We start from the raw sequence: 25,384 nt of genomic DNA on the forward strand, positions 1-25,384 counted from the left end.
GGGGTTTCTATTTTCCTAGCATCGTTTCTGATGTGTGGATTTTTCTTGGTCTTTGAGCTATTTATAAGACCTTGAGGAACACAGCAGATGGTAATTTTAGTAAGGACTCTTTTTTATCTAAAAGGGGAAAATAATTCTCCCGAGTAAAATCATATTTAGAAGTTGCATCAAAGCGTAACAACCGAAGTGCCAAAGACCCAGATGAGCGACACAAACAGCTGCTCTTCCAGTCCAATTAGCTAGCAGGAAATGCTGACAGCAGGCAGGAGGCCTTGGGCTAAAATGCAAGTTCAAGCATCCTAGGGGGCATCCCACTGACCCTGCCTCCTCGGGAGATGACCAGAAGGAGAGGTAGCTTCGGTCTGAGAGGCCACTTACTCGGCTGGCTCTCATTCCAAGGAGCTTTCCCCAGTGTGATGCCTTGGGTATGCCTCGTCTCATTTAACCCTCACTAGCTAGGGTTTTAGCTCGGAGCTGAGACTACGCGGCTCAGTGAGCCCACAGGCTCCTCCGCATCCATTCCTGGCCATGTGTCAGGGGGAGGCGCAGTTCCAAGACCAGCAAACCAAAATCAGTACCTGTTTGTATTTTGCCATGGCCACCCTCATGGGGACTGACCCCGCCAAATCCAAGGCGGGAGCTAATGGCCTGAAATGAAGATTCCTTTCCCCTCTCTTTTCTTACTTTTTCCCCCTTTTCACCTCCCTTTCCTGTCTTTCCCTTTCTCTTTCCCTCTCTCTTTCCCTCTCATTCTCTCTTTATATATTTTTTCTTATTTTTTTCAGTTTTATATATGTACATATAAATACATCTTTTCACGTATATGTCTCTTTATGATACATCCTTTATCAATGCATATCCTTATATGTATTCGCATATAGAGATATAATGTAGCTGGGCGCGACGGCACGCGCCTTTAATCCCAGCACTCGGGATTCAGAGGCAGGCAGATCTCTGTGAGTTCGAGGCCAGCCTGGTCTACAGAGTGATTCCAGGACAGGAAGGGCTACAGATGGAGAGACCCTTTCTCGATGAAAACCATATAGACAATACCTCGTCCTGGGGCCCAGCCCCATGCCCTGGCAAGACCAGACTCTAGGATTACCGAAGCGCTCCATGCAGCCCCCTCTCTCGCTCCTGCAGGTCAGCATCACGGTGATTGAGGCCCGGCAGCTAGTGGGCTTGAACATGGACCCCGTGGTGTGTGTGGAGGTGGGCGATGACAAAAAGTATACATCTATGAAGGAGTCCACAAACTGCCCCTACTACAATGAGGTCAGTGTCTCCACAACCCAGGGTAGAAGAGGGGCCTCCTGACATGGGACCGGCTGGCAGTTTGGAAGACAGAGCCACCAGCCCCAAGGTGTTGGCCCGCCCTCTTATGGCCAGCACCCTAAAGGCTGCAACCTCTGAACCCCCAGTATGGACCTCAGTATGGCCCTCCTGTGGCTACAAGCTAACCAGGCAGCCGCTAGCAATGCCTGTGAAGCCCTCTAGGCAGTCACCGCTGCTGTCCAGGTACCCTAACCTCACGCCAGCCCAGCCCGCGTGCCACTGGCACCGTGAATGAATTCTTCCGGATCTGTCCTACACACAGAGCTGTCTCAGTACCTGCCCAGGTGGATGCTGTGGCCCACTGCACGTGCGGGGACACTGACACTCCAGGACCTTGCTGCCCTTTCTACTAGGCCACCTTCTTGGTCTCCTGAGCCCCTAATAGGCTTCCCTCTCAAACACAACCTTGACTTTGGCTCTGAGAAAGAAAATGACTGCTGCTCCCTCCGCTTGAGACCACATGGTGGGGGAGGGGGAGTTGAGGGAACCTCAGTGACTCAATAGTTTGCTCTCCCCATCTTACAGAGGAGATAACTGTCTACTTCAGTGACTTCCGTTAGCAAGGAGTGCCAGGCTAGCTCAAATGATGTGTCTGTGTGCTGCCCCCTGAAGTGTGTGTGTGGAGGGGCTGCGGGTGTCCTTGGGCAGCTGTGAGGCCTCCAGCTGTGCATGTGTAGGACCCAGGAACACTTCTGCATTTCAGCTGAAGCTTGGCCATGTAACCACGGGTTACTACGTTCCAAGCCAGTGTCCTGCTGGCCCCCACGGCAGGCTATCACTGTGCAGGGACCCTCCAGCCCTGGATGGAATCGGGGTATTCAAGCTGGACCTCTCTGATCTTATACCAGACACATTCCTGACTAGAACGCCTCTGTAAGGGTCCACTTTCCTCTCGAGACTGTGGAGATAGGTTCCAGTGGCTCTCTGGTTATTTCATAGTGGTGAAGCCACATTTGGCTGACCTGGGGGTTCACCTTGCATCAGATCCATGTATTTCAGAGGTCAGAGGTCAGCATCCTCTCTGTGAGCACTAACTCTCCTCAGCTGTGGTTAGTCACTCATGTTTCTATCCTCTAGCGGGTGAGGAGGGGCTGCAAATCTCCCTCAGCACTCTCCCAGCTCAGAGCCTGCAGTTACATGGAGGGCTCAGCATTTGAATGCCAGGCCATGGTGCCTAGGGCAGCATAGGACCTGCAGAGCTGGCCGCAGCACGGTTTCCACCCTCACGTGTCACTTCCTGGCCACAGCTGGACACCATCCCCTCCCCTCTGCTCATCTCTGACCATCCTCCATCTCACCCTGGTCACGGGCGTGCTCTTCTGTACAAAGCCAAGTAGCCCTGATTTTGTTTCTGTCTCTTCCCTCTAAACTAGGGTTTCTTAAACTCAGCCACTTGGGTATTTTGGGGTGGAGAATTCTGGATTGACCCAGATACTGAGACCACAAGATGCCGATAGCAAGCCTGCCAGCTGTAGCAACTAAATATTCCCAGATGTTGGCAAGCGTTCCGTGGGAATTAAATTTGCCCCCCGTTAGGCCCACTCCCCTGCTTTGTGTTGCTGTCATCCTTTGCAGCCTCAGAAATGGCCTCTTTCCCCTTTTTTCCTCTTCAGTAAAAAAGTGTCTTGGGGTTTCTGTTGCTGTGATGAGACACCATGACCAAGACACAACAAGTCTTAGAGAAGAAAACATTTAGTTGGGGCTTGCTGACAGATTCAGAGGTTTAGTCCATTGTTATGGCAGGAAGCATGTTGGCACATGGGCAGACATTGTGCTGGAGGGGGAAGTGGCTGAGAGTTCTAAATCTGGCAGCAGGAGGAGAGAATGACACTGGGCCTGGCTTGAGCATTTGAAACCTCAACGCCAGTCCCCAGTGACATACTTCCTCCAAAGCCACACCTATTCCAACAAGGGCATATCTTAATTCTTTCAAGTAATGTCGTTCCCTTCCAGACTACGGTGGCCTTTTTCACTCAAACCACCACAAACAGCCCTCTAGCCATGGATAGGCATTGCTTCTGGAAAGTTCTCTAGGAAGTAGGAATCTTCCTTTGGCTCCACTAGAGCAGCAGAGGCTGGTAGGAACCATCAACCAACTTAGCAGATCTTTAAGCAATCCCAAGAAAGACTCCTGCTCAGAAAATACAAGGATTGTGACTCCAGCCAGCTCAGAGCACTTGGGGTTCTGCCTCCACTTAAGCAGCTCTGTCCATGGGCCAGGGCCAGCTCTTATGCCCCTGGCCTGGTAGCTCACCAACATGGCTTTAAGCCTGCCTGGGAATAGGAGGCCCTTGACTTTTGTCCTTCCACACTAACATGGCCACACACGAACCAACACAGACCCCCCCACCTTTTCCATATGCACATGTGGTCTACCTGACCAGCCTATGGCCACTGCTCCTCCTTCCACCCAATCGATGTTCACCTGTCGCCTTTGCCATGACTCTTCTGTTTCTTCATCCCAAAGGATCCAGCAGAGTACGATGACCCTAGTTCTGTCTTGGCTTTTTTTTTTTTTTTTCCTGGCTCTTTCCTTCTCCTTTGCCCATGTGGCACAGATATCTCATGCACACTCAAGGACAGGAACCCAGAGTCTGCTAACCACCATGTAAGGATGCTCCAGTTTCAGTGGGATCTCCAGAGATCTCCTGTTAACTCCTGTTAACTCACAGTAGATGTGGGAGCTGTCCCCACCTTCTCACTCTCTGTCACATCCTTCGTCTCACTGCTCCTCCTCCCCAGGAGCTCTCAGGACTCTCGCCTGCTTCACAGTCTCTCCACAACCTTCTCCCTAGCTTCCTAACTTGCCACGGTTTATCGACTGATCAAGAATATCTGCTGCTTCCCAGAGCCCTGTCCTGGGCAGGCTTCTGCTCTGGTACTCTTCTCAGGCACCTCCTCCATTCCCACAGCTTCTGTCACCAGCCTCATGCTGATGGTTCACTCCCAGATCCAGACTCCAGACCTGCAGACCCTCACCCCAGCCAGCACCCCTGAGGCTTACCAGCTATACACAGTTAACATTTACCGTGCCCTGACCAAGTGCAACACTGAGTCCTGTCATTTTGATTTTACAACCACGCCTCCCTGCTTCTGTGTGATCCCCTGGTTTAGGACAGCATGGCAGCCCACATGTCATTATCCCCACAGCGCAAGGGTAAGCTGAGGCTTGGCAAAGGGAGTGAAAGATCCAGCAGTAAGAGCTAGATGCCACTGGCTTCATAGATAGCACATCTGCCCACAGCTGTGTTAGCTGTAAAATAGGAGCATGACGTTCAACTACCATGTCACAGAATCAAGCAGGCTATTGTGACTATTGACTACTGCAAGGACTACCTGCTCTTGGGATATTTACTCTAGCCAAAGCCCCCTGTTAATCTTGCCTTCTTGGCCCTGCCCACAACTTCATCAAAGCAGCAGTCAGTGTGCTCCTTGCCTACCCCCCTTCCCCCGTTCCAGTGCACCTAGGACAAGGATGGAGCCTGTAAGTGAGCATGGAGGCTCACACTGCAGGCGAGAACAGTTCACACACGGCAGCGATTTTCTTTTGTGGCTAAGGAAGTGTCGTCGTACCCAGAGTGAATCATTCTGAGACTCCCTGTATTTGCCTTTTAACACTCCTCGGGTTGGGGTTCGTCTCCCAGGCGGCACTGAGGTCTGGTGGTCACCTATCTGCCCTTCACACCATGGTGTACCTCATAGCCAATATCCTGCTCGATTCTGCGATGTGGTAGTTGGTGTCCATATCCCTGTTTCACAGATCTCTGGGGGACATACCAAAGAACTTGTGAGTTAAGTCACGAGGACCAGAACTGGTTTCCTGGCCCCTTGGCCAGGCCCTTCCACACCCAGCACTTATTCAGCTTTTTGACATTGTAGCTTGATGTCATCTACAAATATGGCGGGCTGCCTGCACCCTGAACACAGGTAGTAAGTAGATTGTTTCATCCCCTGGTAGTAGAGCACCCAACCTAGGAGATGGGTTCCTATGCCTCACCCATTCAGATACCCAGAATTCAGTGGCTCACCGCTACTGCCCATGTGAGCTTTGAGACTGCTGGGGAAATGGCGGGATGTGGGCAGGTACTGCTCGGAGGGAGGGGCTGCCAACAACAGCACTTTGGATCCTTCCCCTTTGCAGTACTTCGTCTTCGACTTCCACGTCTCTCCTGACGTCATGTTTGACAAGATCATCAAGATCTCGGTGAGTGGAGAGCAGCTTCAGCCAGCAGGCTGCCACTGGCCTATGCAGGATGGTGGCACAGCTGTTCAGAACACAGCAGCCCTGTGCCTGGATGCCTGGGTGGGCAGAGGGAACACAGAATGGATATTGGCCCCCTCTTGCTCGTTCAGCTGGATCTCTCTGTAGAATGTAAAGCCTACTCACCCAAACCTAACAGTGGTGAGGGGAAGGAAAGAGTGTTGGGCAGGAGGGGCTGATGCTGACCCTCAACAAACCAGGCCTGTGCCCTGCCAAATACCTTCCCACTTTACTATGAACCATGGGTCCCTAGAAAGATACAGGCAACACTGTCTTCAGCAGGCCCTGCTCCTGCCCCTGCCCCTACCCTCTGGCCCCCAAAGGCTTCTCCCTGCCCAACCTGACTGGCTGCTGGTGATCTTGCTCCAAAAGGTGATCCATTCTAAGAACCTGCTTCGAAGCGGCACCCTGGTGGGCTCCTTCAAAATGGATGTGGGGACTGTGTACTCCCAGCCTGGTGAGTAACCCCCGAAGGATGGGCCCGGAGCACGCAGCTCCAGAAGCAGTGTATGAGGTTGTTTCTGCTGTATTGACTCCTGGCTCACCCACAAGGGGCATAGACACAACCCACCGGCCCTTAGTCTGCAGCCTTGGGGGGGGGGTGAAGGGCTGTGTACTCTATGCACAGGTGTCCAAGCCGTGTGCGCCATATGATAGATGTTTACCCATTATGGGGGGAGGGGCCTGGGAATAACGGTACAGAGAGGCGACCTAAATACGTGTGGCCCACGAGAGCATCACCTCTCCTGCGTCCTGTGAGAGGGCAGTGAAAGGCCTGGGAGGCCCACCCACGGCCTCTGGCTGGCCCCTGCTGAGCAGAGAAGACTCCACCGTCCTTTAAAAAACCCTGTCTCCCCTCTGACAGTCAACGGGGGCTCACAGAGGTGCCAGGGTTTGGCCCAGCCAGTCAGCTAGGGAGGGGGACACCAGAGCAGGTATTTCAGAGAACCCGTGAAGTCACAGCGTCTGGTCTCAACGTGGTGACAGTTGATGGCAAGTGTGATACAGCAACTGTGGGGAACTCTGGGCTCTAAGACACTTTTAACGAGGGACTCGGGCCCCCTGAGGAGCAGCCGTGGCTGAAGAGGCTGTGTCTGATTAATCACTCCACAGGCTCCCGTGGCCAACATTGTGTAGAGCTGGCATGGCTGCCACAGGTGATAGTCTGCAGCAGTTCTCAACCTGTGGGTCGCAATCCCTTTGGGGGTCGAACCTTTCACAGGGTTGGCTTAAGACTATTGAAAAGCACAGATGTTACATTATGACTCATGACAGTAGCAAGATTACAGTTATGAAGTAGCAACCAAAATAGTCTTATGGTTGTGGGGATCACCACAACATGAGGAACTGTGTTAAAAGATCACAGCGTTAGGAGGGTCGAGAACCACTGGACTAGAGGATTTGTCACTACATGGCCAACTTGGGGATGCCCATGTCCCCAAAGTGAAACTGCTGTCAATAATACAATTTTATTCCACGCTGTCACATTTGACCCTCACAAAGTAGTTAAAGATACAACAGCATCCTTCCTACTCTACAGAGAAGCCAATGATGAAAGAGAAATGAGGGGGTTTGGGGGTACCACTGACAGGTAGATGCACTTTCTTGTGGCCTAATAACACTCAGCTAGTGCCCGCTGTAACAGTGGGGAAATGTGAGTCTAAGGCTATGTATGTAGGGGAACTCACAGATCAGAGCATTCCAGATGTGTGACGCCTTCAGACAACCAGGCAGGTCCCTGTTGAGACAGACAGGTGGGCTGCTGATGTATCTCGGTTATCGGAATGCTTGCCCGGCCCACCTGACAGAGTGAGGTAAATCTCAGCACCATGTAAACCAGGTGTGCTGACGCGAGACTGTAATTCTAGCACTTGGGAGGTAGAGGCTGGAGAATCAGAAGTTCAAGGTCATTCTTAGCTATTTGGCAAGTTCTCGAACCACGATTCATGAAAAGAAAGAAAGATGGACAGGCCCGAGGTGGTAAGGGGACTTACCCAAAGTAAGAAGGAGAGCCTGTTCTCCTGGTACCTAGGCCCTTCCCCTGCCCCACACAGGGGAAGCCTCCAGGGAAGAGCTGAGCTGGACTCCTGCTGTGTGGCTTCCCAGAAAACAGCTCAGCCATACTGCATAGGTTTGTGTGCCGTCCCGGCATCTCTCTGGAGATGGCCTTCTGTCTAGGCTGAGCCTCAGCAGACACCTCAGCTAAGATAAGGGGGGTCAGGGGGCAGGGGCAGAAAGCCAGTGGAGAGCTTAGTATGCAACCCGGTGATTGAGTTCTGGTTGGCAAAATGCTGCTGGGGGCAGTGGGTAGCTCACCCCTTAAATCCCAGCACTCCAGAGGCGGAGGCAGGCAGATCTCCCAGTTGGAGGCCAGCCTGGTCTACAGAGAAAATGCTGCTGTTGTAAAGGAAGTGGCAGAGCCAGACCCTGGACCAGACACATTCCAGCAGGTCTCACTTCCCGGTCCATGCAGGCGCCATTGTCCCCATCTGACAGTGAGGAAACCGAGACTCTCCACGTTTAAATTGCTGGTCCAAAACTACAGTGGGAGTGAATGGCAGATATAACTCGAGCTCAGGCCTTCGCGGGCCCCAAGTCCTGTCTCTCCACCAGCGTAACCGCTTCCAGACTTACTGCCCCCATTGAGTCTGCCTCTCTGCCCCCTCTGCCAGTCTGCCCCTCTGAGCCAGCCTGGTCCCCTCACAGAGGCGTGGCCTGTACTTTCAACATCTCTCCAAGTTTGGCTCCATCTCAAGAGCAGGAGATTGTTCATTGCTGCCCTCTACTGGGGATGGATTGTAGTCGGGGAGGCCAGAGTGGCTAGCCTTTTCACAGCCAGCCCTGAGCACTCAGGCAGGGGTGTCAGAGCCAGGCAGGGGAAGCTGGGGGGCTTCTCCATCTCCCCAGCTCCCCCAGCTCCCCCAGATCTCCCAGCTGGACACCACAGCACCCAGACTAGAGGCCTCAGAGTCCACACACCCAGTGTGTACCCCACAAGAGCACCCCTCAGCTGCATATGTGCTCTCTAACCGGAAGTGGGATACTCACCACCCATATTTCAGACAACTCTCTTTCGTGTATGACAGACCCAAATCTGTCACCTGTATTTTTTTTTTGTCACCTGTAATCTTCACCCATGTTTTCAGGCTTGTCTTCCAATCACTCTCATGTTTAAAGGTAAATTTTGTGTTGCCCAAATCTTGTTCTTTCCTTGCTAAATCCCCTCAGTTACACCCAACCATGAACACGCCTGTTAAACTACCTACCCACCCAAGCATCCTGTCCACAGCATAACAGACCCTGCTATCTGTTTATCCACCACTCTACCCACACGTCCCCAAGGCCAGCTGGCAGCCACACTCAGCCCCCATTCATCTCCCCAGCCATCATGTTACCCTTCCTACCTGTGCTCAGAAGCATAAGGTTCTAGGGCTATAGGGCACCCTCCTCCTGGGGCCACCACCTCAGCAGAAGAGCTCCAGTGACTCCAAGCACTAAGGTTTCCCGGCCTCTCATCACCCTGGAATCTCATTTGACACTGCTGTGGCCTTAACTGTCTTGACAGCTGGGCCAGTTGACTCACACACACACAGGCCGGATTCTGCTCCCTGCCCCAACCTTACCTCAAGGATACCACTGGGGTCAGAACCTTGGAAGACACAAGGGAAAGGGAGGGAAGCAGGGTGGGGGTTTTGAGCACTCTGGAGTTTCTATACCTTCAGGAAATTATTAAGGTCTCTCTAACACACACACACACACATACACACACAAACACACACACACACACACACACGCCTACATTCTCAGTAGCTTTAAAACCAATGCAGTGGGGCAGAGATTCCTAAAATGCCTTCTTCGCTGACACTTGTAACTTGCTCCACATTGTCCTGTGTCCTGGGGACGCTGGAAAGGCATTGTAAGTCTGTTTTAGTCTAAGCATGGAGACAGGCAGTGCAGAAATGATGACAGTGAGGTGGGAGGCATGTATGCAGGCCTCTGGGAGCACCAAGAGGTCAGAACCCATCCCTCTGAAGTGCTCAGGGGGAGCTGCGTGGAAGAGGAGAGCCTGGACAAAGTGAGTAATTCCCTAGCTAACCGAGGAGGAGGAAGGTGAAGACAGCAAACACAATGGCCTAGGGTCTGGCTCCGCCCAATCAGGGAACACAGCGGCAGGACTACCTTGCCAAACCTCTGGGCTTCACCTCAAGACACAGGAGAACTCAGAAGGGCTGAAAAATGGAAGTGGTAAGGGGAGTGTTACTATTTTTAAAATGATGCCACACATTTACAACAGATATGATATGAAAGAGTTTGTTGGATGGAGATAGATAGAGAGAGAGAGAGAGAGAGAGAGAGAGATGGTGGGGGAGGGGCAGCCTGACAAAGAGTGGGGAGAGAGCAAGAGAGGAGCAAGAGAGCAAGAGTAAGAGAGAGAGAGAGTGTGGAAGACCGGTCACTGTGCCTGGCCCAGATGATGTCATAGGACACAGGTACTGACGTAGGATGTTGTCAGGACCCTAAGGGTCCCTAAGGGAAGGCCAGTTGAATTGCCTACACAACATAACAGAGAGCCTCTATTTCAGTGGGCCCTATGGGCGGCTATGTGGGGCCAGCCATAGCAGGGACCATAGGAGAGACTGCAGGCTGAGACAGGGACTTGGAAGCAATTCAAGTGCTCCTAGGCAGGGTCTTGCCCGGCCCTCTGGCTGCAGGGGCCCCTCTGTCTTCACTGGGTAGGCGCAAGTAGAGCTGTGTCCCCAAGCCTCCTGGGCCTGAGGCCTTGAGCTTGCAAGGCCTAGCAGGCACTCAGCCTGGATGTCCTGTGTCCTGGCCTGGGATGGGGACGGCAGGTGCAGCGTCCCTTCTCCTCCTCCCTCCCACCGCAGAGCACCAGTTCCACCACAAATGGGCCATCCTGTCGGACCCCGATGACATCTCCGCCGGGCTGAAGGGCTACGTGAAGTGTGATGTGGCTGTGGTGGGCAAGGGAGACAACATCAAGACACCCCACAAGGCCAACGAGACAGAGGAGGATGACATCGAAGGGTGAGGCCCCAATCTCCCCTAGAGACCTGCACACACCGCCCCGCCTTCGCCCTCAGGAAGGTTCTGGAGTGAGCCCAAAGTTCTTGCCATCATCCCCTTACTTCCATGCTCTACCCTCCAGCCTCTCCTCCGGGGCCCCGGGCAGTGTGGCTTCCCAGGGCAGTGCCCTGACATCCAGACTGCCAACGGAGAAAGCTCGCGGGGAGAAGAGATGTCTGCGGCGACGAGTCCCACCGCGGCCAGGGCCCAAGGGTTCCAGTGGCATGGACCCAGCACAGCAGAGAAGTGTCTCACTCAGTGTGCCAGGCTCAGGCACTGCAGGACACTGTCTGGACTCAAAAAAAAATAAAAATAAAAAAAAATAAATAAAAATAAAAAAGGGCTGGGATCCAATGAGCCTGGGCTGCCCTAGGCTGGGAGGGGCCGGCTCCTGGTGAGGTTTCTGTCTCGGGAAGAAAGGTGTCATGAAGCTTTGAAAGTTGATGCCACACCTAACCTCCTGCACCACAGTTTACTAAGCGCCCCACACATTGAGGCCTTCCTGAGAAGTGGCTGTTAAGATTATCGCCACCTTAATGAGGAAGAAACTGAAGCTCAGTGAGATGGGAAGCCTTCCCCAGAATCTTAAAAGAGGATAGGTACCACGAACTCAGATCTTTAATCAAAGTCTGGGTCCTCTCAAATGGTCCTCCACAAATTATGACAAGCCCGGGTGTGTGTGTGTGTGTGTGTGTGTGTGTGTGTGTGTGAGAGAGAGAGAGAGAGAGAGAGAGAGAGAGAGAGAGAACATATGTGCAAGCATGCACTGCTTTGTCACATCTCCTGACCCTCATCCACTCTGCCTCTCTTCCCATCATACTCCTTGCTTAGCTCTCAGGCTAATGTCCTAAGGGGCCAAGAGGATTCTCTAAGCCTGGTCCATGACACACTGCCTGTGCTCACAGGAACTTGCTGCTCCCCGAGGGCGTGCCCCCCGAACGTCAGTGGGCCCGGTTCTATGTGAAAATTTACCGAGCAGAGGGACTGCCACGGATGAACACAAGCCTCATGGCCAACGTGAAGAAGGCTTTCATTGGTGAAAACAAGGACCTCGTCGACCCCTATGTGCAAGTGTTCTTTGCCGGACAGAAGGTACCGGGGATGGAGGTGCGGAAGGATGGGATGGTGGCCTTAAAGTACAAGTGAGGGATTGGAGGAAGAGGCAGACCAGGAAAAATCTGGAACTGCCAGCCAGAAACACACACACACACACACACACACACACACACACACACACACACACACTAGCCCTGACTTCATCTCACCAGGGCAAAACGTCGGTGCAGAAGAGCAGCTACGAGCCACTGTGGAACGAGCAGGTCGTCTTTACAGACCTGTTCCCCCCGCTCTGCAAACGCATGAAGGTGCAGATCCGAGACTCCGACAAGGTCAATGACGTGGCCATCGGCACCCACTTCATTGACCTGCGCAAGATTTCCAACGACGGAGACAAAGGTCAGCAGCTCAGCACAGATGTATCCGGGCGGGAAGGGGGTGGAGAGGGAAGAGTCAATGAGGCCCCTTCTCTACAGCACCTCCAGGCCTCAACCAGACAGGGCTCTTAAGGGTCTTATTTGTAGCCCTTTCCTCCAAAGGACATAGTAACTCAGGGTGGCTCGGAGCCGACTGCATTTGGCCTTTGCACCTGTGTTCCCATTGGCCAAATGAAAATAAGAGCCATCGTACATTACAGCGCGCACGCTCTATGTATGTAATATCCGCGTCTTCACTAGCAACTGGCGTGAGCCCATCTGTGGGCCTGTGGGGACTGGCTGTAACCCAGATTCCAGGAACTTGCCAAGCACAAGGACACAATGAGATAGGATGGCACTCGTGTACCTCCTCCTACTCCCAGCAGATTAGGAGGCAGACGTGATACCAAATGACCAGACCAGCAGGCATAAAGAACAAAAACGCATATAGGAGATACCAGAAGAGGTGAATCTGGACATGGAAGATAGGCTTGTGCCTCCAGGAACAGAGAGAGGGTGGATGGAAGCCCCTGCTCGGCAGGGGCTTCTTTGGGGTGGGTAGATGCACGGAGGGTTTGTGACAGTGGGCGTGCGACACATTGAACATGCTACAGCCACCCACACGTGCACTTTAGATGCCAGATTCTTGTGTGAATTGTTTCTCAATTTTCTAACGTTACGTTTACAAAACAAACAAAAAATTAAATACAAGAGCTGGGGAGATGAGGATCTGAGTTTAATTACCAGAACCAAGTTTGAAAAAGATAAAAGGAAAAAAAGGAGGGAGGGATGGCATGCTCTCGTAATCCCAGCACTAGGGAGGCAGAAACAGGTGTGTGTCTCTGGAGCTCCCTGAATCCCAGCCAGACTAGCTGGGAACTTGCCAAGTTCCAGGCCATTGAGAAACTCTGTCTCAAAACAAAACAAAACCCGAATAACAATGCTTGAGGAGTGACGTTTGAGATTGATCTCCATATGCACACAGTGCATTAATACACATACATCATACACACACACACACACACACACACACACACACACAATGGTTTTGTTTGTTCATTTGTCTTACCTTGTAGACCAGTCTGGCCTTGAACCCACAGGGATCTGCCTGCTAGGATTAAAGGTGTGTGCCCACATCCAGATCCTGGCAAAAATAACTGTTTAAAAGAAAATTCTGTAAAGAAGAATTAGAGTCACGTAAGGCAAGATTTGTTGACTGAGGCCCAACAAATCCTAAGCTTGAGAGAAGAGGCTTGTGTCAGAGACGGAGATCAAGGCTCCTCTCCAGTCCCAGGTCCTAGTCAACCCACCATGGTCACAGCCAGGAGCTGATGACCTGTGAATAACCAAGAGAACACAGAGAGGAGGGAAGGTCCCCTCAGCAGGAGAGGCATGGTAGACGTACATCCTACACAACAAAACAAAGTGTATGGGATCCATGAGGGGGGCGAGAAGAGCTAGCAGCTGTCCACAGTGGCGCCTACAGCAGTGGGGAATGGGCGCCCGGCTGTCCCTCCTCCTCCCCTCAGCAAGGCAGAGAATAAGGAGCCACCAGAAGGCCCGCTCTGTAGGCATGCACCTGCCTGGCGCCCAGCAGACAAACAGCCCTGAGCTCACCTCCCGGAAGTCCATAGAGATCCACGCATCCTGGGTGAGCCTTGGACGTGACAGTCTTCCTGTCTCTCCTCGCCGCTGCAGGCTTCCTACCGACGCTCGGCCCTGCCTGGGTGAACATGTATGGCTCCACACGCAACTACACGCTGCTGGACGAACACCAGGACCTGAACGAGGGCCTGGGCGAGGGCGTGTCCTTCCGCGCCCGCCTCATGCTGGGACTGGCTGTGGAGATCCTGGACACCTCCAACCCAGAACTCACCAGCTCCACAGAAGTGCAGGTGGAGCAAGCCACACCTGTCTCGGAGGTGAGGGCGGGGCTGTGCTGTGTCTGGCCCTCACTCGATCCTGAGTTCCAGTTTGTCCCCATTGCTGCCTTGTCTGGTCAGAGGCCCTCACCTGACCCTTTTGCAAGACCTCAGTCCTCCTCTCCTGCCGACCTATGCTCTACCCAGAGACCCCAGTAACCACCAGCAAGCAGTGATACACCACCTCCGACCCTCTTTCTCAGCCATGGCTAGCCTTGTGTCTACAGAGCCAGCCATTCTCCCAAGGACAACGAGGGCTTGAGTCTGGACTTCCTGGCCCCAAAGCTGGATGGGACACACCCCAGCTGCCAGCCAAAAGCCTGTCTACAGCATTAGCAACCTGACCCAGGCCAGTTGCCCCACTGAAACTCAGTGCTGGTTTTAACTGCCTCCCCCACAGGGCTGCACGGGAAGAATGGAAGAATTTTTTCTATTCGGAGCCTTCCTAGAAGCCTCAATGATTGACCGAAAAAATGGGGACAAGCCAATTACCTTTGAGGTGACCATAGGTGAGTGCTAGAATTATGAGGGAGGGTTTCAGGCTTCCGGTTGTCACTGCTGGCCCTGGCTCCGGGCTACAGAGAGTGGACAGCATTGCTGTATTTCCCCTGACTGTCCTCAAATGCCAACAAAGCACCCCTGGTTCTTGGGAGTGTACTTGACCATAAAAGAGGTCACGCATTTCTCCACCGATGGGGCCTACTGGGACTAGGACATTAGAGGAAAGAAGGGGCACCCCATGCACACAGCACTCAGCGGTGGAGAAGAGAGAGGAGAAATCCAGGCTGTGTTCCTGGTTGGGCACAGCCATCATCTGAGCTCTCCCTTCTGGAGACATGGGACCTTTCCTTGGATGCTGTTATCTGAGCCCCATTCTCTGTCTTAACCTCTCCAAGAGATTTACGTGGAGGGTAGGGTGAGTGAGGAGAGGAGCGTGGGCTTCTTGCAAGCCACTCTTTGCCCAGGAAACTACGGCAATGAAGTTGACGGCGTGTCACGGCCCCAGCGGCCTCGGTCCCGGAAGGAGCCTGGGGATGAAGAAGAAGTAGACCTGATTCAGAACTCCAGTGATGATGAGGGTGATGAAGGCCCAGACCTGGCTTCAGTGTCCTCCACCCCACCTACGCGGCCCCAGATAACAGACAGGTGGGCCCCGAGACTTGCCCCAGCCTCCAGCGGCCTTGACCCTCGCCTCCCGGGGCCCTCGACCTCCGCATCCCTCAACCTCCCCCTGCATCCCACCCCAGGAACTATTTCCACCTGCCCTACCTGGAGCGCAAGCCCTGCATCTATATCAAGAGCTGGTGGCCTGACCAGCGCCGCCGCCTCTACAACGCAAACATCATGGACCACATTGCTGACAAACTGGTCAGAGCCAGGCAGGGGCGGTGGGCTCTGGGAAAGGGGGAGCATGTGAGGGCCTCGCCTGCTAGACTCGGGCTCTCTATCTGGTCACGTGTCTTGAAATAGAGAGAGGGGGTACACCAACAGGTCCCAGGCTCTGGGGTAGAGTCTCTGCAGGACCCACCAAGGTCACAGCTCAAAAGGCTGCTTCCTGACAGAGCTGAGAAACCGTGACTATCCACAAGTTCTCAGTTTCTACAACAGGCCCTGGGGAACTGGTGGCTCCTTTGTACTTTACATAGAATGATCTGCATTGCTAGGTTTCTCTTTCTGGGGGGAATGGGAAGGACCTCTGGGGTGGAGGTCGGGGGAGCCAAGGCCCAGAATGCACTTGCAACCCTGGCTCACAGGAAGAAGGTCTGAATGACGTTCAGGAGATGATCAAAACGGAGAAGTCCTACCCAGAGCGCCGCCTGCGGGGTGTTCTAGAGGAACTCAGCTGTGGCTGCCAGTGAGAAGACGGACGGGGAGGGCAAGGAGGGACAGGGGACACCAGCCAGGCTGGGCCTAAGCTCTGGGTCTCCCCTACCCCTCGCCCTCTGCAGCCGCTTCCTCTCCCTCTCGGACAAGGACCAAGGCCACTCATCCCGCACCAGGCTGGATCGGGAGCGCCTCAAGTCCTGCATGAGGGAGCTGGTGAGGCCACAGCTGGACCCTGGGATCGAGGAAGCCAATGAACAGGGGACACCCGTTCCTGAGACCGTGGTTCAAGCTGTCACCCAAAGCTGAGTATTCCTCGTGCGCTCTTTCCAACAGGAGAGCATGGGCCAACAGGCCAAGAGCCTGAGGGCTCAGGTGAAGCGGCACACTGTGCGGGACAAGCTGCGGTTATGCCAGAACTTCCTGCAGAAGCTACGCTTCCTGGCAGATGAGGTGTGTGGCCTGTGAAGAGCGCAGGGGCAGCCGAGAAGGGGCTGGCGGGATCCCCTGGGCGGCCTCTACGGCTTAGACAGCCTCTATGGACAAGGTTGAGCAAGCTCAGTGGGAGGGAAGGGGAGACCCGAGAAGGAGGGTCCTTCCCTTCCGCGCCCAGGCTCAGCTGCCAGGAGCGGGGGTGCAGCGGGCTCAGGGCGCCATTATAGTGAGGCTGGGTCTCCCCGGCTTGTGCCCTGTGCCCTCCACCGCAGCCCCAGCACAGCATCCCAGATGTGTTCATTTGGATGATGAGCAACAACAAGCGCATCGCCTATGCCCGCGTGCCCTCCAAAGACCTCCTCTTCTCCATCGTCGAGGAGGAGCTAGGCAAGGACTGTGGCAAGGTCAAGACCCTCTTCCTCAAGGTGCCGCAGGGGCTGAGGCTGCGCTGGGGTGGGCGGGGTTCCTGCGCAGAGGAGGAGGTGGAGCCCTTAACCAGCAGGGGTTCAGAGGTCTGGAGCCCACCTAGCCCCACCTGCCCGTCCCTCTTAGTCTTTCGCCCTGTCCAGTGATGGGGTGGACACAACCCTGCCTGATTCTGCTTAAGACCGGGCCTCCCCTTAGCCTGTGGATCCTGGGAGTTGTCAGGCTCTCGGTGACCCTGAGCGTGCCCCTAGCTGCCAGGGAAGAAGGGCTTCGGCTCTGCAGGCTGGACAGTACAGGCCAAGCTGGAGCTCTACCTGTGGCTGGGCCTCAGCAAGCAGCGAAAGGACTTCCTGTGTGGCTTGCCCTGCGGCTTTGAGGAAGTCAAGGCAGCCCAGGGCCTGGGCCTGCACTCCTTTCCGCCCATCAGCCTGGTCTACACCAGTGAGTGAGGGCTCCTCGCCCTGGGTGGATTGCCCTCCCAGCCTGTACTCCCCCAGAGGGCCATGGGGATCACGTGGAGCGGCTCATCCCTCCCTTCCCCAACAGAGAAGCAAGCCTTCCAGCTCCGAGCCCACATGTATCAGGCCCGAAGCCTGTTTGCCGCTGACAGCACCGGGCTCTCCGACCCCTTCGCTCGGGTCTTCTTCATCAACCAGAGCCAGTGCACGGAGGTAAGGGCTTGAGGGGGCCGGGGCTCTGGCTTTTCGAGCACTGGGAGGCCAGCACGTCTGCTAGTTCCTTCAGAGGAAAGCCCTTGGGGCAACTGGCTAGGCTGGGAAAGGCCACAAGCTTGGACCAGGGCTGCACCCACAAGGCAAGGAAGGCTTCAGCAGGCACTGGGAACAGACGTCATGGGGGCATTGATTTTTCAGATTTCTGGAAAAGCAGGGGAATCAAATATTCCTGCCTCCAGGGTTCCCTGCAGCCCTGGCCCAGGATGGTGTCTGCCACTTGTCCCCCATCCCTCACCCCATGATGCAGGTTCTGAATGAGACCCTGTGTCCCACTTGGGACCAAATGCTGGTGTTTGACAACCTGGAGCTGTATGGCGAAGCTCACGAGTTACGAGACGATCCCCCCATCATTGTCATTGAAATCTACGACCAGGACGCCATGGTATGCTCGGGCACTGGCACCAGTGACATCTGGCAGACCCTCCCCTTGCAGACCCCCACCCCGACCAGAAGCTCCGTGTTGGCTGCGTTAGCTGGGGTTGTTGGGAAACTCGGCTGCTAACCAAGCTTTCCCGGTGCCTCCTGCCCATCTACCACACCTCTGTCCTTTCCCAGAACCATGAGCCTGGTGTTTCCCATCTGCTGGATAAACAGGCTGAGGCCGAGGTCTTCCAAAGATGTACCAGGAAGCCCTGTTGTCATAGGGTTCTGATCCCTACCTATACTCAGCACAATCTGTAGCAGTCTGCTTCCCACTGAAGTTCTGGAATAGGAAGCAATGATCAGGATAATACCCTTTCCAAGCGGGGCCAACTCTGCCCACAAGCCAGCTCAACTGTCGGGGTGCCCAAGGGAACTGTCGAGTTCTGTTCGCAGGGCAAAGCTGACTTCATGGGCCGGACCTTCGCCAAGCCCCTGGTGAAGATGGCGGATGAGGCCTACTGCTCGCCTCGCTTCCCGCCCCAGCTGGAGTACTACCAGATCTACAGAGGCAACGCCACAGCCGGGGACCTCCTGGCTGCCTTCGAGCTGCTGCAGGTGGGTAGCGGTCAAAGGGTGGGCCTGGGAGCCCGGGCTGGGAATAAGCTCACAAGGGCCTGGGCTCTCTGGCTTGCCTGTCCCTTCTGATCTCCTCTCCCTGGGCCCGCCACTGCGACATATGACCTCATTCCTCAGATTGGGCCATCAGGGAAAGCTGACCTACCGCCCATCAATGGCCCAGTAGACATGGACCGAGGGCCCATCATGCCCGTGCCTGTGGGAATCCGGCCAGTGCTCAGCAAGTATCGAGTGGAGGTGAGTGAGGGCTGTGTGCAGCTCCCTGCCCTGCCTGTGACCTTTGCCCACGTCACCTGTCCCTCTCACTCTTGCTCCATGAAGCACCATGAGTGAGCATTCCCCGTGAGCCGTCAACCTCCTAGCCCCCTAGCGACGCTTCCCAGTTTCAGAAAAAGATTCCGGAGGCCCAAGAGTGGAGGTGACTTGTCCAAGATCACTCCCTAGAGCCGGCAGCTCTGGCCCAGGCCCCAGCCCAGGCTAGTGCCTGTTCTAACAGAGACACACCACTGTGGCCCGGAGCCATTCTCAGCCCTCTGCCTTCCATAGTGACCCCAAAGACCCTACCTCCATCCTTTGAGGACATTGACCCCATGACTGTCCGCACCGTCTGCGGCATCCCCGCCCACCAAATTCAAGCTCCCACTTCTACTGATGCTCTACACTGACCCTTCCCAGCCACCCCTGGCTCCCTTCACAGAGCACCCTCCCCCCTGCTCCCAGGTGCTGTTCTGGGGCCTGAGGGACTTGAAGAGGGTGAACCTGGCCCAGGTGGACCGACCACGGGTGGACATCGAGTGTGCGGGAAAGGGGGTACAGTCATCTCTGATCCACAATTATAAGAAGAACCCCAACTTCAACACCCTAGTCAAGTGGTTTGAAGTGGTGAGTAGGAGAGCCGGCAGAGCCAGGCCGGCTAGGCCTGACCAGTGTGGTTGGCCGTAGTCAGCCTCCTCGGCCCCTTTCCCTGAGGCACAGACTGTAGCTCGTCATCACCCCTGTCTTGCAGGACCTCCCGGAGAACGAGCTACTGCACCCACCCTTGAACATCCGAGTGGTAGACTGCCGGGCCTTTGGGCGATACACGCTGGTGGGCTCCCACGCCGTCAGCTCGCTGCGGCGCTTCATCTACCGACCCCCGGACCGCTCATCCCCCAGCTGGAACACCACAGGTATGGCCACCTAATGCCTGCCTCTATGCAGCAACTGCATGGGCCCCATCTCACAGCGCAGTTCAAATAGCCATCATGGTCGCCCCTCGGGCATCGGCCCCTCAGCATCGGGCAGTGTGGCAGTGGCGCGGTAGGAGGAGATAGACATCCAGGAGCCAGAGAAGGGCTGCCCTTCGCTCTAAGGCCCAGAGCCAGTGCTGGACAGGCCCTCAAAAGGCTGAGGCAGATGGTCTCTCCCCTGGGTGATTGAGGAGACCCAGTGCACAGCCTCGCCTCCAGGTCTCGCCTCTGTTCTGCTGTCTGGGTGCACAATGACCACCCTTCTCTCTAGCTCATTTCCCTTCCTCATGCCCATCTTGTTCTTACATCTGCCCTGTCCCTCCTCTACCCCGAGAAAGCTCCAGAGTCCACTGTAAGCTGTATTCTTCCCACCTTACTGCCTCTCACTGGGACTCTTTTACTCTGTCTGTCTGTCTGTCTGTCTGCCTGCCTGCCTGTCTGTCTCTCCAGCCAGGCTTCTCCGGGGCTGCCACATGCTGTGCAATGGGGGCCCTTCTTCTCGCCCCACAGGGGAGGTTGTGGTGAACATGGAGCCTGAGGCGCCGATTAAGAAACTGGAGACTATGGTGAAGCTAGACGCGGTAAGGCCAGTGGCCAGCCCCAGGCTGGCCGGGGACACACAGGCACACTGGCGAGCCAGGCAAGCCTGTCCTGAGAGCATGAGAGTGCAACTGTGACTTAACTGTCTGTGTAGTTGTCAAGAGCCAACCTTGATCACATCGCACTGTCTGGAAGGGAGTCCTAGGGGTGTGGAAGTATTGCACACGTGGGTACGCACGAGCAGATGGTGTGTGTGTGTGCAAGCGATGGAGGAGTAACGGTTAGAGGCAATGACCTCTAACTGTAGTGTTCATACTTCAGAAGTGACACCCCCCCCAGGCGATGGACTGCTTATGAGAGAGGTGGCTCCTGTACAGGACCATTTTCCATGCCAAGTGATGCCCTGTGAACCTGGGCTGGGGTTTTCCACGAGAAAGATCCTGTTTCTCCAGCTTTAGGGTCAGGCTCTACCTGTCAGAAAAGGGCCTCTAGAAGTGGCCAGGATGGGTCGGCCTGCAGCTGGTCTTTCTGAGGTCTAGCCTCTGCTCAGAGCCCTGAAGGGACTCCCTCCCAGCCACATTTTCAGCCTTCTGTTTGCTGCCTCACTTGCTTCACACAGCCTGGGGCATTTCCTAGCCTCTGAGGCCTGGTCTAAAACCATCTCCCTTTGAGCTGGCCAGTGAGTAGAATTAGGGCTGCCCGCAGTCTCCAGAAAGAACAGCAGCAGACGCTGGCCTGGAAAGCTCGCTGCCCCGGTGCTCGGCTTTGAACACTCTGCTGCCCAGCTCCGGACCCCTTCCCTGTGCGGACTCATTATAAAGCCCCCTCCCAGGTGACTCTAAGGTACAGCAGTCATGGATCCAAGCCAGCGGGCACAGGCAGCGTGGGCCCTTAGTCGCCCTAACAGGTGGCCTGCTCTTGTGAATGCAAAGCTTGTGTTGCAGTCAAGAGTCTTAGCCCACAGTGAGCATTAGTGGCTGTGTATACCCTCTTTATCATTCTCACTTCCTGGGCGGCCCTGCTGCCTGCCCCTTCTTCATGGCCAACCCTTCCCTGTCTCCTCGGTTCTTTCCCTCTGCAGACTTCTGATGCTGTGGTCAAGGTGGATGTGGTAAGTGTGAGCGCCGCGCAAGGGCCCTGGGGTAAAAGAACCATCCACTGACACCAGTGCCAGGCCAGAGGACCAACTTCATGGACCTAGCCCTTCTTCCCTGAGTGCCAGTCCTGCCTTGGCCTGTGGCTCTTGTGGGGCTGTGTTATCTTCCTCACACAAGGCTTTGCCTCTGTGGGCATTGCTGGACCCACAGCACTGTGTCTGCAGGGGGCGGGGTGGAAGCTTTCTAGGGTGAGATGGCCAGCGTGGGTAGGAATCATTCAGGGACCTGGGAAAGATAGAATGTAGGAGAGCCTGTAGGATGGTCACCCTAGCCGACCCCCTAGGCTGAGGATGAGAAGGAAAAGAAGAAGAAGAAAAAGAAAGGCACTTCCGAGGAACCGGAGGAAGAGGAGCCTGATGAAAGCATGCTGGATTGGTGGTCCAAGTACTTTGCCTCCATCGACACAATGAAGGAGGTGAGGCCTGGGCAGGGTCTGGGAGTAAGAAGAAATGGGAGGCGGGTGCTGCGGGCGACCCAGCTATAAACCACACCCTCCCCTCCAGCTCCTACCCTAACCCGGAGAGGCAGCTCCTTAAAATCTCCCTTCAGAGCCCTCCCTCCTCTGGCTGGTGGACAGGTCACCTTCCTGGCTTAGTTCCCTCTCATCAGCCTTGAGTTCCACAAAGATCTCTGACATCTGCACATATGATGAGCCGGACACCATACTAGATGTGGTGGGAGCCCAAAGATAGGGCCCTCTGAACGCCCTGAGCAGCCTTGTGGACTGAGCACACGTATGACAGAAGCTGAAGATGCCACGGGCTATGGAGGCATCCATACCTGGGGAGTCAGGGGGGCCCCTTCATGTTTTGGCAGCAACTTCGACAACATGAGGCCTCTGGAACTGACGTGGAAGAGAAGGAAGAGATGGATGCCACTGAGGGTGAGCCCTGGACCCCTGGCATCTGGATCCCTGGATCCCTGCACCCATGACAATACCTGCTGCTTCCCAACCCTGGCCGGGGCTCCGAGGATCAAGCTAATGACCTCTTCTCCAGTAGTTTCCACTCTGATTGGTTCAGCAACCATAGCGGCAGGCAGACATGGAGAACCATAGAGTACCTGAGCTGAGAGGGACCTCCTGGCTTGTCCATCCAGCATTTTCCATAACCTTTTCCATACTAGATGTGGTGGAACAACATTCATGCTTTCCTGGAGGGGAAAGAGGATTCTGGGGTCACACCCGTTTAGAAAATGCCCGTTTAAGTAGGTTTCTTCAGCGCAGAACTTCTCAGAGATTTTATATTAGTATTGATTTCACAGTGTGTGTGTGTCTTTGGTCTGTGTCTAGGTGTATGTGTGTCTGTCTATGGTCTGTCTGTGTGTGTGTCTGTGAGTGTATGTCTGTATGTCTGTCTATGTGTGTCTGTATCTGCATGTATGTGTGTGTGTTTGTGTCTGTGTGTGTATCTCTGTCTCTGTGTGTGTCTGTGTATATGTGTCTATGCCTGTGTGTGTGTCTATGGGTATGTGTGTATATGTTGTGCCTGTGTGAGTCTATGTATCTGTGTGTAACTGTGTACATTGTGTGTGAACTTGAATGCCCATGTACCCCAACAAGCACGTGGAACTCAGAAGATGACAGCATTTGCCACTCCTCACCTCCCACCTTGTGTGCACCAGGCTAGCTGGCCCGTGATCTTCCAGGAATCCACTCTGTCTCTGCTTCCCATCTTCCACAGGAGCTCTGGGATTATAGGCCCTTGTGCTAGGCATCCAGCTTTCACAGGAATTCTGGGAGCTCAAACTTAGGCCCTCACACTTACACAGCTTTTTTTATCCTCTGAGCCATCTCCCCTAGCACTCTTCCTTTTCAAAGGAAGATACTGTGGCGATGGTTTCTTCTTTTGCCTAAACTGCCAATGGCACTTATGGGTAATTCCACTGGGTGCAGCTCGGGGGAAATGCCAGGAGGAAGCAACCTTGTTAATCCGTACCTAGAGAACAAAGGGAGTCGGCAGGGGGCCACACGGGGACAGGCTCCTGACTCGTGATCTGCCCCCTCCACACATTCCACCAAGAGCAGACAACAGTCTGTGTCCTTATCCCAGCCATGACCTACCTTCAGCATCTCCTCGTGGAATGCACTGAGACTCCAAAGTTAAGTAGAAAGAAATGGCGAGGCTGGATCTCAAACTCAGGCCTTCCTGCTCTGACCCTTTGTGCCTCACCCTCCCCTAAGCTGACTTAGGGCCTCCTTTTCTACTTTGGGCTAGGCCTGAAGGGGCCGATAAAGAGCAAGGAGAAGTCCAGGGCTGCAAAGGAGGAGAAAAAGAAGAAAAACCAGAGCCCTGGACCTGGCCAGGGACTGGAAGCTCCTGAGAAGAAGAAAGCCAAAATCGATGAGCTTAAGGTGAGGGTCCGGAAGCAGATCCTGCCCAGATGTGAGTGGGAGGCAGCAGAATTGGGCAGGAGGCTGGCATGAGGCCTGACAGCCTGTCCTGTCCAGGTGTACCCCAAAGAGCTAGAGTCAGAGTTTGACAACTTTGAGGACTGGCTGCATACCTTCAACCTGCTACGGGGCAAGACGGGGGATGATGAAGACGGCTCCACAGAGGAGGAACGAATCGTGGGCCGGTTCAAGGTCAGGCCAGGGGCTCGGCCCAGCTGCTGCTCTCCCACAAGCTCGTTTCTCTACGTCCTCCACCACTGCCCTCTAGAGCTCCTGTGCCTCCTGTGATCCAGCAGCTAAAGTGCTAAGGCCTTGCCACAGCGTGGACCTGTTGGCTAGCTGGTGAACCTGCAGCCTGACACGCCCCCCCCCCCCATGCCTTGCTCCAGGGTTCCCTCTGCGTGTACAAAGTGCCACTCCCAGAGGACGTATCTCGAGAAGCTGGCTACGACCCCACCTATGGGATGTTCCAGGGCATCCCAAGTAATGACCCCATTAACGTGCTGGTCCGAGTCTATGTGGTCCGGGTGAGACTCCCCTCACATCCCCACCCCACCCCCATCAGCCCCCAGGCCTCCTGCTGGAGGGATTGCATTAGAAGGGTCCACTGGTCTAGATATTTCTAGAGAAGTCCAGTCCAAGAGACAAGAGGCAGCAACTTCCCTGGTGCCACACAGTGAGACTTCTGTCTCTGACCCAGGGGCTGGGTCCCCACTTCTCAACATCATGGGACCCCCAGGAACAGGGCAAGATCACACAAGAGTCCTGCTTAGGCAACACTTGCCCTGCCCAGGCCACGGACCTGCACCCGGCCGACATCAATGGCAAAGCTGACCCCTATATCGCCATCAAGTTAGGCAAGACTGACATCCGAGACAAGGAGAACTACATCTCCAAGCAGCTCAACCCCGTCTTTGGGAAGTAAGGCCTCGGGGCGCCCTCTCTGCCTGCCTTGACCCTCAAGTCCAGTCTCCGCCCCTTGGCCCATCTCAACCCACAACCACCACCCCCTTCCTAACCCCGCCACAGGTCCTTTGACATCGAGGCCTCCTTCCCCATGGAGTCCATGCTGACGGTGGCCGTGTACGACTGGGATCTGGTAGGCACCGACGACCTCATCGGAGAAACCAAGATCGACTTGGAAAACCGCTTCTACAGCAAGCACCGCGCCACCTGCGGCATTGCGCAGACCTATTCCATGTGCGAGGACAGAGCGGGGCCGGCAGCCTGGAGGGGCTGGGGCCAGGCCGAGGGCAGGGAACGGGGAGGGGGCTGGGTGTTGGCTGCGCCTTAACACTAAGACAAGACTTGAGTGTGGTAATCCGGGAAGGTAAACATGCTAGGACTTCTCTTCCGGGGTATACCTTCACCTTACACGCTTGAGCGCAGCCTCAGGGGCCGAGCCTGAATACTCCCATAGGGAAGGGATTCTGGGACAAAAGAGGCAGAATGGGGAAAGAAGAAAGGGACGGGGCAGGGCAGTGGGTAAAGCCCTCGGAGGATCCCAGAGGGCCTCTGCTACTTCCAGGCTGAGTGACCCGGTCAAGTCGCTTCCCTCTCTGGTTACCTGATG

At 54.9% G+C, this 25,384-nt stretch overlaps 1 protein-coding gene across 7 annotated transcripts in view; it reads left to right on the forward strand.

The window, feature by feature from the left end:
* Otof (otoferlin) overlaps window positions 1–25,384 on the forward strand; it is a 91,059-nt gene that overhangs the window by 57,664 nt on the left and 8,011 nt on the right. For 4 of the 7 annotated variants that reach the window (XM_021635437.2, XM_021635435.2, XM_060365107.1 and 1 more), the window contains 30 exons: window positions 1,144–1,275; window positions 5,477–5,539; window positions 5,969–6,053; window positions 10,483–10,642; window positions 11,587–11,773; window positions 11,950–12,136; window positions 13,852–14,075; window positions 14,476–14,584; window positions 15,041–15,221; window positions 15,323–15,443; window positions 15,830–15,930; window positions 16,025–16,115; window positions 16,236–16,352; window positions 16,607–16,759; window positions 17,012–17,201; window positions 17,307–17,431; window positions 17,742–17,876; window positions 18,311–18,472; window positions 18,611–18,730; window positions 19,214–19,375; window positions 19,500–19,662; window positions 20,233–20,303; window positions 21,344–21,373; window positions 21,703–21,834; window positions 22,236–22,302; window positions 23,636–23,772; window positions 23,869–24,003; window positions 24,201–24,338; window positions 24,605–24,732; window positions 24,841–25,011. In XM_021635437.2, coding sequence (XP_021491112.1) covers window positions 1,144–1,275; window positions 5,477–5,539; window positions 5,969–6,053; window positions 10,483–10,642; window positions 11,587–11,773; window positions 11,950–12,136; window positions 13,852–14,075; window positions 14,476–14,584; window positions 15,041–15,221; window positions 15,323–15,443; window positions 15,830–15,930; window positions 16,025–16,115; window positions 16,236–16,352; window positions 16,607–16,759; window positions 17,012–17,201; window positions 17,307–17,431; window positions 17,742–17,876; window positions 18,311–18,472; window positions 18,611–18,730; window positions 19,214–19,375; window positions 19,500–19,662; window positions 20,233–20,303; window positions 21,344–21,373; window positions 21,703–21,834; window positions 22,236–22,302; window positions 23,636–23,772; window positions 23,869–24,003; window positions 24,201–24,338; window positions 24,605–24,732; window positions 24,841–25,011 — 3,977 coding nt within the window. Of the gene's footprint in view, window positions 1–1,143; window positions 1,276–5,476; window positions 5,540–5,968; window positions 6,054–10,482; window positions 10,643–11,586; window positions 11,774–11,949; window positions 12,137–13,851; window positions 14,076–14,475; window positions 14,585–15,040; window positions 15,222–15,322; window positions 15,444–15,829; window positions 15,931–16,024; window positions 16,116–16,235; window positions 16,353–16,606; window positions 16,760–17,011; window positions 17,202–17,306; window positions 17,432–17,741; window positions 17,877–18,310; window positions 18,473–18,610; window positions 18,731–19,213; window positions 19,376–19,499; window positions 19,663–20,172; window positions 20,304–21,343; window positions 21,374–21,702; window positions 21,835–22,235; window positions 22,303–23,635; window positions 23,773–23,868; window positions 24,004–24,200; window positions 24,339–24,604; window positions 24,733–24,840; window positions 25,012–25,384 lie in introns of all 7 variants that reach the window. The other 3 variants (XM_021635434.2, XM_060365106.1, XM_021635433.2) reach the window with 1 other exon arrangement.

Source organism: Meriones unguiculatus, chromosome 1, assembly GCF_030254825.1.
Source record: "Meriones unguiculatus strain TT.TT164.6M chromosome 1, Bangor_MerUng_6.1, whole genome shotgun sequence".
Lineage (NCBI taxonomy): Eukaryota > Metazoa > Chordata > Mammalia > Rodentia > Muridae > Meriones > Meriones unguiculatus.